At 35.8% G+C, this 13,969-nt stretch overlaps 1 protein-coding gene and 1 pseudogene across 1 annotated transcript in view; both read right to left on the bottom strand.

The window, feature by feature from the left end:
• SNX2 (sorting nexin 2) overlaps positions 1-13,969 on the bottom strand; it is a 488,692-nt gene that overhangs the window by 28,460 nt on the left and 446,263 nt on the right. The window contains exons 3-7 of the mRNA XM_050795543.1: positions 10,984-11,101; positions 6,516-6,679; positions 4,442-4,508; positions 4,257-4,300; positions 2,776-2,917 (exon numbers count right to left, since the gene is read on the bottom strand). Coding sequence (XP_050651500.1) covers positions 2,776-2,917; positions 4,257-4,300; positions 4,442-4,508; positions 6,516-6,679; positions 10,984-11,101 — 535 coding nt within the window. The remainder of the gene's footprint in view (positions 1-2,775; positions 2,918-4,256; positions 4,301-4,441; positions 4,509-6,515; positions 6,680-10,983; positions 11,102-13,969) is intronic.
• On the bottom strand, positions 10,145-10,275 carry LOC126957816 (uncharacterized; annotated as a pseudogene).

Here is a 13,969-nt window from a genome sequence, read left to right on the forward strand (position 1 = left end):
ATTAGCGGTTCTAAAATACAGTTCAGAATACCTGGAGGGTTTCAAAGACCCTTAAGGGGGACAGGTGGGTGGGTACAAAGTCTATTTTCATAATACTAAACTATTATTTGGATTTTTTTACTCTCATTATTTCATGAGTGTTCAGTGTAGTTTTACAAAGGTAATATGATGTGTTATTTCAAAACAAATTGAGTGCAGAAGCAGATATAAGAATACAATTATCCTCTATTAAGCCAGAAATTAGAGATTTGCAAAAATGTAGAAGAAAAAAAAGCCACCCTTATTAAATTTGTCTTGCAGAATTTATTTCACAAATGTTTCACATATGATGAGTTTATTGTTATTTTTAAAACAATAAATAAAAATTTTTAAATGTTTTCAAAGGAAATGTCCATAAATATAGCCCACATAAACAAAAGTTCCTTAGGGTCCTGGACAAATTTTAAGAATACAAAGGGGTCTTGAAAGATCAAAAAGTTAAAGAACCACTAAACTCAATTTTTGAATTAAAAAAAAAAAAAAGAGGCCGGGCGCGGTGGCTCAAGCCTGTAATCCCAGCACTTTGGGAGGCCGAGACGGGCGGATCACGAGGTCAGGAGATCGAGACCATCCTGGCTAACACGGTGAAACCCCGTCTCTACTAAAAAATACAAAAAACTAGCCGGGCGAGGCGGCGGGCGCCTGTAGTCCCAGCTACTCGGGAGGCTGAGGCAGGAGAATGGTGTAAACCCGATTGGCGGAGCTTGCAGTGAGTTGAGATCCAGCCACTGCACTCCAGCCTGGGCAATAGAGCGAGACTCCGTCTCCAAAAAAAAAAAAGAATATCACAAATTCATCTAAATACGTTAGGTTTTGAAACCATAACAGGTACTAATAACATTGCTTTATAAACCTAATGTTTAAAAACGTAAAAACAATAATTTAAAAATCAGTAAATTTTGGCTGAGCATGGTGGCTCCGGTCTGTAATCCCACCACTTTGGGAGGCCAGACAGGAGGACTGCTTGGGGCCAGGAGTTTGAGACCAGCTTAGGGGGAAAAAAAAAAAATCAGCAAAATTCTTTTTTTTTTTTTTTTTTTTTTTTGAGACGGAGTCTCGCTCAGTTGCCCAGCCCAGAGTGCAATGGAGCAATCTTGGCTCACTGCAACCTCCGCCTCCCTGGTTCAAGTGATTCTCCCACCTCAGCCTCCAGAGTAGCTGGGATTTACAGGCAGGAGCCACCATGCCCAGCTAATTTTTGTATTTTTGTAGAGACAGGATTTCACTGTGTTGGCCAGGCTGGTCTCGAACTCCTGACCTCAGGTGATCCACCTGTCTTGGCCTCCCAAAGTGCTGGGATTACAGGCGTGAGCCACCATGACCAAGCCAAGATCACACCACTGCACTCCAGCCTGGGCAGCAAAGCGAGACTCTGTCTCAAAAAAAAAAAAAAAAAAACACTTTCAGATTAATCTAAGTATAAAGAAAAGTAATGGTAGTGCTCACTTCGGTAGCACATGTACTAAAACTGTGAACAATACAGAGAAGATAATTACTTTAAAGGGAAAAAAAAGAAAAAGGTAAATAAAAACGTATGACTGAAAAAGCATTGAATAAAATACTACAAAATTTTGAGATGACAGATGTCTGTTAATGGTGGGCCTATGGAGGTTTCCTCCTCTTTTGTAATTTTCTGCAGTTTCTTAACTAAGTCTTTATTGCTTATAGAAATACAAATGTGGCCAGGTACAGTGGCTCCGCCTGTAATCCCAGCACTTTGGGAGGTCAAGGCAAATGGATCACAAGGTCAGGAATTCAAGATCAGCCAGGCCAATATGGTGAAACCCCGTCTACACTAAAGATACAAAAAACATTAGCCAGGTGTGGTGGTGTGTGCCTGTAGTCCCAGCTACTCGGGAGGCTGGGGCAGGGGAATCACTTGAACCCAGGAAGCCAAGGTTGCAGTGAGCCAAGATCGCACCACTGCACTCAGCCTGGATGACAGAGTGAGACTCCATCCCCCACCCCCCCCAAAAAAAGTAGAAGTGTTTTTAAACTCTAAATTGAGGTACGAAATGAACTAAGATGAGTTTAAACAGCTCTTATATGAGCCAAGGCTAGTGTATAGCTGAGGGTCTAACACCTCCATCCCTTAGAAAAATGTTAACATATTAAGAATAAGTATTCTCTGATTGTGACTCAGTAAAATGGTAATCTAATGACCCTAAAAGGTTAGGGTTTCCAACTGCTTTTAACTTGGTGAATTTCAACCCCAATTTTTTTTTGAGACTGAGTCTCACTCTGTTGCCCAGGCGTGATCTCAGCTCACTGCAACCTCCGCCTTCTGAGTTCAAGTGATTCTCCTGCCTCTGCCCACCAATTAGCTGGAATTACAGGCACGTGCCACCATGCCTGGCTAATTTTTGTATTTTACTAGAGACAGGGGTTTCACCATGTTGGCCAGGCTGGTCTCGAACTCCTAACCTCAAGTGATCTTCCCACCTTGGCCTCCCTAAGTGCTGGGATTACAGGTGTGAGCCACCACACCTGGCCTCAACCCAATATTTAACATTATTGTATTACATAAACAAAAATCCTCAAGTGTTAGAAAATAAAACTATTACCAATACATTCTTCAATCCATGCATGATTAGTATAAATGAAATATTTAAATTCAGTTATCTCTATGCATTATAAAATGTTGACAGTGAATGATTAAGAAATCCACAAATCTATACAGTTAAAACTGAACTAGTAACAGTAACAAAAATTAATTTTTGAAAAATTTGTGCTTACCTACTATACTCTTTTCTGGAGCTGGTGGCACAATATAACCAACATGTAAATACTTGCTTGCTAATTTGCTGTGCAAACCAAGAAAGTCACTGAATCTTCTTTTCACTGAAAATTCACTCTTACTGAACATGGAAAGAGATGTCTACAAGTGAAGAAGAGGCATTTCAAATTTTGAATAGTAAGCAATTATTCCACAAGTTAATGTTACACATAATTGTGAACACACACATATATCTACTTTGAAAAACAATGCAGAGTATCTAACTAATGTGGTATATAGGTTTCTAACTAAAAAAAACCTAAACCATAGATTTTACAGAACCTTAATAGGACAAAAAAGTATTTGCATTATTCTATCTTAACTGATCTTATTCACTCTATGTATGCTAACAATTCTTAAATCTTTACATCTGGCCCAGGTATCTTTCAAAGCTTCAGTCCAATATATCCAAATACCCCTCTACTTAAATCTCACTGGCACTTCAAACTTACCCTATTTCCCCCTGCTGGAACATAAGTTCTATAAGATGCCGCCCTTGTCTGTATTGTTTACTACTCTACCCCAGTGCTTGCAACAAAGTTTGACACCATGGTAGGTGTTTAATGAATATTTACCCAATTAATTAACAACTGTCATCCCCATCCTCACCGTGTTCCTGCCCCTGTTGCCCTTCTGCATGGATTACTCTCACAGCTGCAAAGTCCCTCTAGTCAATAACCTAGGCATCCCTCTCCTTCCTCATCACTTACATCCAAGTCCTGTCAATTCTACCTCCTAGGTAACTCAAAAAGACACTTACTTCACTCATCTCCAGAACCATTTTCTTAGTATAAAGTATTACTGCTCACAGCTAGAATTGCTGTGACAGACATTCTCTTTTAAGATTTGAAGGGATACAATCCTTTAATCATTGCAGTGTCCCTTTAACTGGAAATCCTGACCTCTACTTTGACCCTCCCAATTCATACTGAGGCCAAAGAAATATTTCTAAAACAAAAACCTAATTGTGCCACTCTTCTCTGAACTTCTTTAATGGCTCTCCATTATACTTAGGATGAAGCTAAACTCCTTAAAATGTGGCTGCTCATAATACACGAAGTCTTACTGCTAAACAATTCAATCATGCATCACTTCTAAGAGATTCTAGAAAGCACAATGCTTTCCTGACTTTTGGCTTTTGCACAAGCAAATTCCTCACCTGGAACAAGCATTCTTCTTCTTCCCCTACTCCTCCCCATCATTTTCCACACCTATGTCTTGGCTTAGGCATCTTGAGGTCTGAATTAGGTCCCATCCTGCATACTCTCACTGAACACTACATATCAAACCACTCACAACTCATTGTACCTATTTCTTGGCAATCTTTATTAGGTGGTACCCTTTATAAAGACAGGGATCACTTCTACCTCAATCATAGCCATATCCTCATACTACACATAATGAGGGCTCAATGGTTTTTTTAAAAGCACAAAAAGCTCACCTTTGTTGTTACTCTATATGCCATATAGGCATTCATGCCATCACCTACAAAAAAAGTCAAACGCTACTATTAAAATCACGTGCATAAAAATAAAACTCATTTAATACTATACTGATGAAGAAAAACAATACTAAACCAACAAACTAATAAAAAGCAAATACAAAATATCATAAATATTGACTCACCAACTTTCTCTGGATCTGATACACCAATTTCTATGTCAAAAATATCCCCATTTGCTTCTTCTTCAATCTAGAAAGTATAATTTATTTTTTGGCATTAAAAATTATAATTTAAACTATTGTCATGACACTAATTTTTATCATCTATTTTCTGTAAGAGTCACTGTCAAAACAAATAATTTAGCCACCCAGCACTTCACTTTTGAAAAACAATAAAAACTTTCACATTTCCTGACTTCACAAACAAAATACACACACACACACACACACACACACACACACAGACACGATAAAGACCATCTGGAGAAGTAACAAGTTTTTCTTTTTTTTTAAAGACAGAGTCTCACTCTGTTGCCCAGGTGGGAGTGCAGTGGCTCAATCTCAGCTCACTGCAACCTCTGCCTGCTGGGTTCAAGCAATTCTCATGCCTCGGCCTCTCAAGTAGCTGGGATTACAGGTGTCTGCCACCACACCCAGGTGATTTTTGTATTTTTGGTAGAGACAGGGTTTCACCATGTTGGCCAGGCTGGTTTCGAACTGCTGACCTCAGGTGATATGACCACCTCGGCCTCCCAAACTGCTGGGATTACAGGTGTGAACCACTGCGCCCAGCCCAAAATCTCGTGTTAATTCCTCAGATGCAGAAAAAAATGTTTTAGTCTTTTTGTACAAATATTGTGGGATTTTTTTGTTCTATATACTGAATCTTGAGATTCAGATTATTAAAAAATTACCTCTTTAATTAATTTTAATACTAGCATTTTTCAAAGTTCTGTCTCTACCCCTTAATACCAAGGAGGTAGGTACTCATTACTTTTATCAGTAGAACCTTACATACCAGAAGAAGTGATTATACTGAAAAGCAACTTTAGTATCAAGATTTCTCGAATTATCTAATAAACACATGTTCTTCTGGAGGCCAAGGAAAGCATTATAAACCTCAATGAAAAAGCAGTAAGTGGGAAAAATGATAACCCTATGTCGAGACTTCAGAGAAGCCCTTGTAAATGCCATTAAAAATAAGCAATTCAAACATTAGCTCTGCAGGAAAGCTTTGTTATTCTCAAGCACAAAGTTCAGAGATTATTCAACTTTGCAAATTTTTCGAGGCAATTATTAATAGTCTAACAGTATCTAAATGAAAAGTGTTTTGAACCATAATTGTTTTATTTCAAGGTCGTCTTCTTGTACAGATATTTTTAAAGTAAAACTTTAAAAAATCATTACATAAGAGTATATAAATTTTAAGTGTACAGTTCAATAAGTCTTCACAAAGTGAACACATCTTTGTAACCAGAACCTAGATCATAAATAAGCATCATCACTACAGCTCAGGAGGCCCTCTAATGCTTCCCCTCCAGTTACAACCCATTCTTTACCTGCCAAAATAACCACTACCCTGACATCTAACACTGTACCTTAGTTTTACCTGTTTTTAAAGTTCATATATTAGAACTACATCAGTGTTCTTTTATGTCTTATTTCTCTTAATATTATGTTTGCGAGATTATTCATATTTTTGTATGTGGTTATTTGATCATGGTCATTTTAATGACATTATTTCCATGAATGACTTTTAAATATATAATTTTGCCATTGAAATAACCTCATTTTTCTTTTCCAAATTCACCTTGTCAGAAATTACTGCCAAATCATGAGAATGTTCTTTAACTGATATACATCCTCCCTTCTTTTTCAATAGCAACCTTTAAGTATTAATAGTATTTATTACAAATTTTATCAAATAAATTTACACAAAATACCACTTTATTGTGATTAACAGTTTTCAAAGCACTTTTATATATCATCTGACCAACAGAGAAACCCAGGGAAACACACGCTATTATCATAAAATCAGAAATGACAAACTCCTTCACTTAACAAGGTAAATGATACACCCAGGTCACTGGGTAGAGTGGGGGAGATGGAAGCCAGATCCCATAACTTATTTAGTCCAAAATTCTTTTCCCAAAATGTCTGAAAGGCTTTGATTAGAAATGACTAACAGCAGAGTGATGTTGGGTGGGGAAAAAAAGATATATATTTACATATTAATTTAGAATACATTTTCCTGTACCTCTTCCCTGGATCTATCAAAGATCACGGGAGCAGACATACTCTTTGATTCAATTCTAGGAGCAATTAGTGTCGTAGGAGTGACAGGTGTGACTGCAGGAGAAGGTTCCGAGGATAGGATAGGTTCCCTTTCAGGGCTGTCCAAAGAAACTTCTTCTGTGGCTTCTAGACATAGATTAAACAAGTTAGTTAAGAACACTGGCAAGCAAACCCCCAATATTCTACATAGCAGTTAATGGATTATAAAAAATATTTTTATATTACCCACAAATAAAAAATAATATCATTTAAAAATAATTGTGACAAAGGAATTTTATGCATCCTTCCTTAGTTATTTACCACAACTTTAAAATCAACTGTAACCTTGTTGGTTTTAGAAAGAATCCTATTAAGTTAGCTTAATTATACTAGTGGTAGGGATAAGGCTGAAAGAAAAGCAATGATGTAGATGATTCCACATTTGTGTTTGGATTTGTAACATCTTACACTTGCGGTAACTTACCTTTCAAATATTTATTTACACTAATATTATGATTATTTTATACATATAAACACAAATTTTATGGTGGAAGTCTGCCCACAACTATTTTAACTTGGATTAAAAACTGGTTAGGAAAAGCTACAAAGTTAGTAATCTAAAGCAATTAATTGCTAAGGATTACTGGATATTAATTGGATACACAAATATGATACAAAACAAATAGGTGTTTAGGTTTTAAACTAAAATGCCCACTCACTTGAAAAATCTAATACTAATAATTTTTTAAAAATCAAACCAAATCAATACTGAATGTCTACAGGCTACATAACATTGTGCTAAGTGCAACGGAAAAACACACAAAAATGTAAAATATCATACCTGCCCTCAGAGAGTTTATAATCTAGTTGGGGAAAACAAGACATAAGCATGTGGGATGTTAAATAATAATAAAAGACTTAAATAATAGCCAGGCAAACAATGAAAAGAATGTTATAAGACATGTAATTGCCACATAAGCTATAGAACAAACACTGCAATTTGAGTTGAGACAGGAGACAAAAATCAAGAACAGTTTACAAAATGGATCTGAGAAGACTGAAATGGGTAGAGAAAAAATGAAGGAAGAATTCAGTGAAAATGGAATAATAGCATATGCAAAAAGCAGAGCCAGGAAAGGGAAAATTACAATTGATGGCCATAATGTAAACCACAACTTTGCTGGTTTGTAGAATTGATACTAGGAAAGGAAGGCAGGACCTCAAGGAAAACACAGGACCAGGCCAGTGGTTTCTAACCTGAGGTTCTTAGATTCTTAGAGGTTCAAGATGGTGGTAGTGATAGTCAGTGAACCATTTTAATCTTAATACCTCAAGGTATAGCAGTAATAGCATATTTACCTGAAATAAGGTTATACATGTCAACATTTTATCAAGCTATGTTTACTGGTTATCTCATATTGATGAGATCCTTACTTAGTATAAATGATCTCTTTTTCATATTAAAAGCGAAAATGATCAATAACTAAAAATCTTTCAAACTACCGTAACCAGAAGAAGGAAAATGGACTATAGATGTTGAAACAGGATATAGATAAGCCTACCAAAACAAAATAAAAGCTTATATGCAACTTTAGGCTGTGATGATTAATGGTATTTATTACTCTTTTTGTAAAGAAATGAAACCAATGAGTAATACGATAAAGTAAAAAAGCAGTATATCAAAGCTACAAGTGTGAGATCTTTACAACAATAAGCAAAACAGCAAGCACCAAAGAAAACAAAAACCCCAGAATCTGAAAGAGACACTGCTATTTGGCAACAGACTCACAGGCAAAATATTGTGAGAGATAGTAACTTTACTGAGAAATCAGTATAGATGAAGTCATTTAAACTTTTTAATAACATTTTACTTTACTGATACTGAGTTTTGTGTTATTTACACTAACAGGCTGCTTCATTCAAAAACTGTAGGATTTAGATTCAACATACTAATATATAATCTGTCTTAAATTTTCTTCATGACACCTTTTAGCTTAATTAAACCAATATATTACAAATTCACAAGGTTTAATTTAAAGCAGACCTAAAGGTTCAGGAAGATGCTTCATAGGTGCTAACTATAAAGATTAAATGTTCCTTGGAGACATGCTTTGAGACATGTATAAACAGATTATGTCAATGTCACTACAGCAATATCTATATTCTTTCCTTTGGTATAGGAGGAACAAATCAAGTATAGTTTTCTCATTACTGAACAATAGTTTTCACCATCCCAGTAACATATGCTGCTTCCTATTACAGTTTCCTAGAACCATACTCCTCCATAGAAGGAGGAATGCTACACCTGTTAAAATGTATTATAAATAAGAACCAAGTGTACTATTCATTCATTCATACAAAAATCATCAGATTAGGTCTTCAGTCACTTAATGATGTCATTATGAAATACAGCTAAGTTTAAGATGAAAGCTAAAGCATAGAAAAGGTTTCTATTTTTAGGTTAACAAAGGAGACAGATGACTATGTTTATTGTTATTTAGTTACCATCTCTCTCTTTTTTTAAAACAAACACTGATATTCACCATATTTGATTCACAGAATTTAGTATAGACTGCTAGGTAGAATAAAACACTATAAAGATTTTTCTGGCTGGGCTCAGTGGCTCACCCCTGTAATCCCAATAATTTGGGAGGCCCAGGTGGGAGGACTGTTTGAGGCCAGGAGTTCAAGACCAGCCTGGGCAACACAGCAAGATCCTATCTCTACAAAACATGAATAAATTATCCAGGTATGGTGGCACATGTCTGTAGACTTAGCTACTTGAGAAGCAAGGGTGGGAGAATTGTTTGTGCCCAGGAGTTCGAAGCTGCTGTGAGCTATGATGGCACCACTACACACTCCAGCTTAGGTAACAGAGTGAGAACCTACCTAAAAATTGTTTTTAATTTTTATTCTAACCAAGCTAAGTGGGCAAATATCACTGTATAGTGCTCACTTGGCTAACTCTTTGATCAGTTGTGCATACTGTCAAGAAAAAAAAAAACCTCACATGTACACAAACACACACAGACACAGTTCTGTTGTTACAGTAAGGTTTAAACATGCTCATCTACATAGAAATCTGAGATTATTGGGTGAAGGAGTCTTTAAGAAAATGAATAATTTAAAACCTCTTTGTATGACCCTATACTATTAAAAGAATACACAGAATTTTAGATTAGTACTTGATAAGTAGAGAAAGAACTTGTGTCATATTTTAGCATAAGATACAAATACCATGAAACAACTTTGAAAGATTGCCTGGAAAAAAGTCCACGAAAGGACATAATAACAAATACTGTAATATTACAACTTTGGTTAACTGTGATTTTAACTCTAAGTTGTTAGGTGGCTTAAAATTTTAAAGAGAGAACATGATGGTGTGTGGTATCATACTTTTAATTTTGTGACACAATAAAATATGTGAATTCATCTGCAGTGACAACTTCTCATGGACTGAATCAAGGTGTAAATTATATGGATTTTTGTGACGGAGGATTGTATCTTCAAGCATGTTTGTACAAAAACACAGAATGGTTTGAATATTGAACCACTATGAAAGTTGAGAACATAATTATTCATTTTTTATCTTTTTTTCTTTTTCCTTTTTCATGTGAGATGGGTAATGTGCCAATACTATAGCAAAGTTTGAGGGAGGCACATCTCACAGATTAGTGTGAAGTCCCAATCTTGAGTTAAAATGTTTAGTGTGAAAATCCCAAGCTTATGAGCCACAAAAGAATCCATTCATATTAAGTTTTAACTCAATGAAAGCCAGTTTAGGTAAATTAGGCTATTAAACACATAAAATAAAATTTACCATTTTCATTTTTGTGTCATTAATTTTAAGGAAGATGTTGCTTTTTAATATTAAAACATTAATTTTAATTTTAAAGCAGATAATTGTTAAAAAGAGTCCTTTTTTCTTAAGTTAGGATGAACTACACCAAATCCTGCCCCTGTATCAAAAACAAATCCCTTAAGCATCAATTTATTCACCTAAAAGTGGGTCAAATAGAACAGATGGTAAATGGCACAGCAATTTATTAAAACAGCTTTCAAACATAAATATAGAATAATTTTTAAATCCATAGTTTAATTTTGCTTTGTGACAACTTGTAAGCAACAAAAAAGTACAATCATCGCTATTTCCCCAAGTATGAGTATCACAATCATTAGTCTTTTGCATCTAAGTACTGCCCCCAATCAAATTATAATATATAATTTATTCTCAAATGCTTACAGCCAGAAAGAACCACATTTTTGCTTCTCTGTGACAGTGCACATTTTTCATACAGTGATGTGACTGGAAATTCCCCATCCTTCTAAGTTGTTACAAGAGCTGCCACTAACACTTTACACAGAATTTCAGTTTTGTTTTAGATATTTTCTATCTAATAGAAAATATACTGCAATTGACCATTATTAAAAAATAAAGACATGACAATTACCTGCAAAAAGATCTTCTCTGTCATCATCTAATCCAACTTCTGTGGGTTTTGGGCCATTGGAGTTTGCACTAATATCTTCTGCAGGAAGACTAGCTGGTTCTGGAGATGATGGACTTGACTGTTACAAAAGAACAATAATAGGTAAAGGATTGGCATGTTTACCTGTTATAACTCTGTCACCATGTACTACAGAAATAGAACATTCTCTTGGTAAGAATGGAAGAAAGAACAAGAACAGCTATTTATATTTCCTCCTCTGAGAGTAAGAATGAACTAATAACACACTTTTAACTCATCATCTTTCTTAACAAAAAGTCACTTAAGATTTAAAAAAGAAAACCTTTTTTTCTTTCTATTTTTGAGAAAGGGTCTCACTCTATGGCCCAGGCTGGAGTGTAGTGATGTGAGCTTGGTTCACTGCAGCCTTGACCTCCCAGGCTCAAACGATCCTTCCACCTCAGCCTCCAGGGGAGCTGGGACTAAAAGTGTACATCACCAAACCTGGTTAATTTTTGTTTTTTGTTTGTTTGTAGAGATGGGGTTTCACCACGTTGCCCAGCTTGAACTCCTGAGCTCAAGTGATCCTCCCACCTCAGCCTCTCAAAGTGCTGGGATTGCAGGTGTGTGCCAACGCCCCTGGCCAGAAAACCTTTTCTAGTCATCCTTTTTAGAGATACTAGTTTGTCATACTAAGTTATAATTAACAAAAACCAAATTTAATATTTTACACAGTCATATACAGCAGAACCAAAACCATATCATGTCCCTTGATTTTCAAAAATCCCTAATTTTGTTTTTGTTATTGATATGTTTGTTTTTTATCCTGGTGGAGGCAGATATACCCAAACACCAAAATTCCACGTGACTCAACAGATCCTGAAAACATGCTGCATGTCCAAGAAGTTCAAAGCACTGCTTTACTATAAGAGGAAAATTTACTACTAGTTGAATTAAGACCAATTATTCTAAAATTTCTATTGCATCAAACTGAAAATGTGACTTCTCAAGACATTTATACTTCATATAAGCTAATGACTATTCTTGTGCCTTTTTTTTTTTTTTTTTTTTTTTGAGACAGAGTCTCACTCTATTGCCCAGGCTAGAGTGCAATGATGCAATCTTGGCTCACTGCAACCACCACCTCCACCTCCACCTCCACCTCCACCTCTCAGGCTCAAGCGATTCTCCTGCCTCAGCCTCCTGAGTAGCTGGGATTACAGGCATGCACCACCACATCCCGCTAATTTTTGTATGTGTGGGGGGGGGAGGGGGCAGGGGTGGGGGGCAGTCTTGTAAACTGAAGAATGTGGGGAAAATCCCAGAGAAAAACCTAGAGAAGGGGATCCCCTAATTCTGAGACTGAATGTGTGCAAATCTCAGGGTCAACCCTGAGCAGCACACGTGTAGCCAAACAGCACAGCAATTCTCACAGACTGGAAAACTCAATTGATACTTGGGTCACTGTCAAAGTCCCAGATTAAGACCTGAGTGATGCCTGCATGAGACAGACCCGAAGAAGCAAAAGCTTTGAAAACTGAACTGAGATTAGAACCACTGCCCACAGAAGGCAAAACAGAATTTGTAATCTGAACCTAAGCAAGTTGATTGCCTGACAAAACAAAAAAATAAGCAAAAAATCCCAATAGTCTCCAAAGGATTATAACAGGATGCAGAGTCTACACAATATAACATTTTGGATGTTTAAGATATAGTCCAAAATTATTTGTCATAAAGAGTCCAAAAAATGTGACCAAATCTTAAGAGAAAAAGACAATCAACAGATGTCAACCTAGAAATAACCCAGATGTTGAATGTATTATTTTTAAAACTTTTAAAAGCATTTCTAACTATACTGTATGAAGTAAAGGTAAACATATCTGAAGTGAATGAAATGACAGCTATCAGCAAAGAAACAGAAGCTGCTGCAAAAAAAGAAAGCTGCTACCAAAAAAAAAAAAAAGAAAAGAAAAGGTTAGAACTGGAAAAAAAAAAAAAATTACCTAAAACAAAAAGTTCACATAAGTGCAATAACAGAATGAGCTGTTACTGAAGAGAATAATGGGTTGTTATTGTTATTGACAGAGCAAAGTTAGTGCAATTGAAAATAAATCTATAGAAAATATGCAATCTGAATAACAAAGATAACTTCTCCTGAGAAAAGAAGTTGAAAAAACGAACAAAGCCTCAAAGACCTATGGGAAAATACCAAAATGTTCCAGAAGGAAGGATGAAAGATTGTTGCAGAAGTACTTAAAGAAACAGCAGCTGAAATTTCCCGAATTTGGTGAAAGATATAAATGTACAGATTCAAGAAGCTCAGCAAACCTCAATGAGGCTAAAATCAAAGAATACTATGCCTACACACGTTAGATTCAAACTGCTGAAAACAGAAGCTATAGGGGAAAAAATATAAGCAGCTGGAGAAAAACAACATATTTTCACAGCGGAATACCAATTCAAACAACTGTGGATTTCTCATCAGAATTCACAAAGGCTGCAACGCAGTGGAAGAATACTTTCAAAGTGTTGAAAGATTTATTGACCCAGAAACCTATAAGCAGTGAAAACATCCTTCAGGACTGAAGGTGAAATAAAGTTTTCAGATGAAGTACAAATTAAGAATATTCATCACCAACAGATCTGCTCAAAAACTAATGCTGAAGGAAATTCTTTATGCTAAAAAGAAAAATTACAAGAGCAAACCTTGGGTAAAGGAAAAGCAACAAAAATGGCAAATATCTGAATAAATAAAGCAGATTATTTTTCCTCTTAAGTTAAAATAGACACGACCGTTGAAGTAAAGATTACAATACACATACAATACAGCTACAATACATGTAAACTATTCACAATGTATGATGTATTCTTATCATAACTGAATGCTCATATTGCTAATACCTTGGGTACTCATAGTTTTGACACCAGAAACAAAGAAAGAAAAACAAACATGTTTATATAACAAGAACAACCTTTTCACCTCATAGTC

This window comes from Macaca thibetana, chromosome 6 (genome assembly GCF_024542745.1).
Source record: "Macaca thibetana thibetana isolate TM-01 chromosome 6, ASM2454274v1, whole genome shotgun sequence".
Taxonomy (NCBI): Eukaryota; Metazoa; Chordata; class Mammalia; order Primates; family Cercopithecidae; genus Macaca; species Macaca thibetana.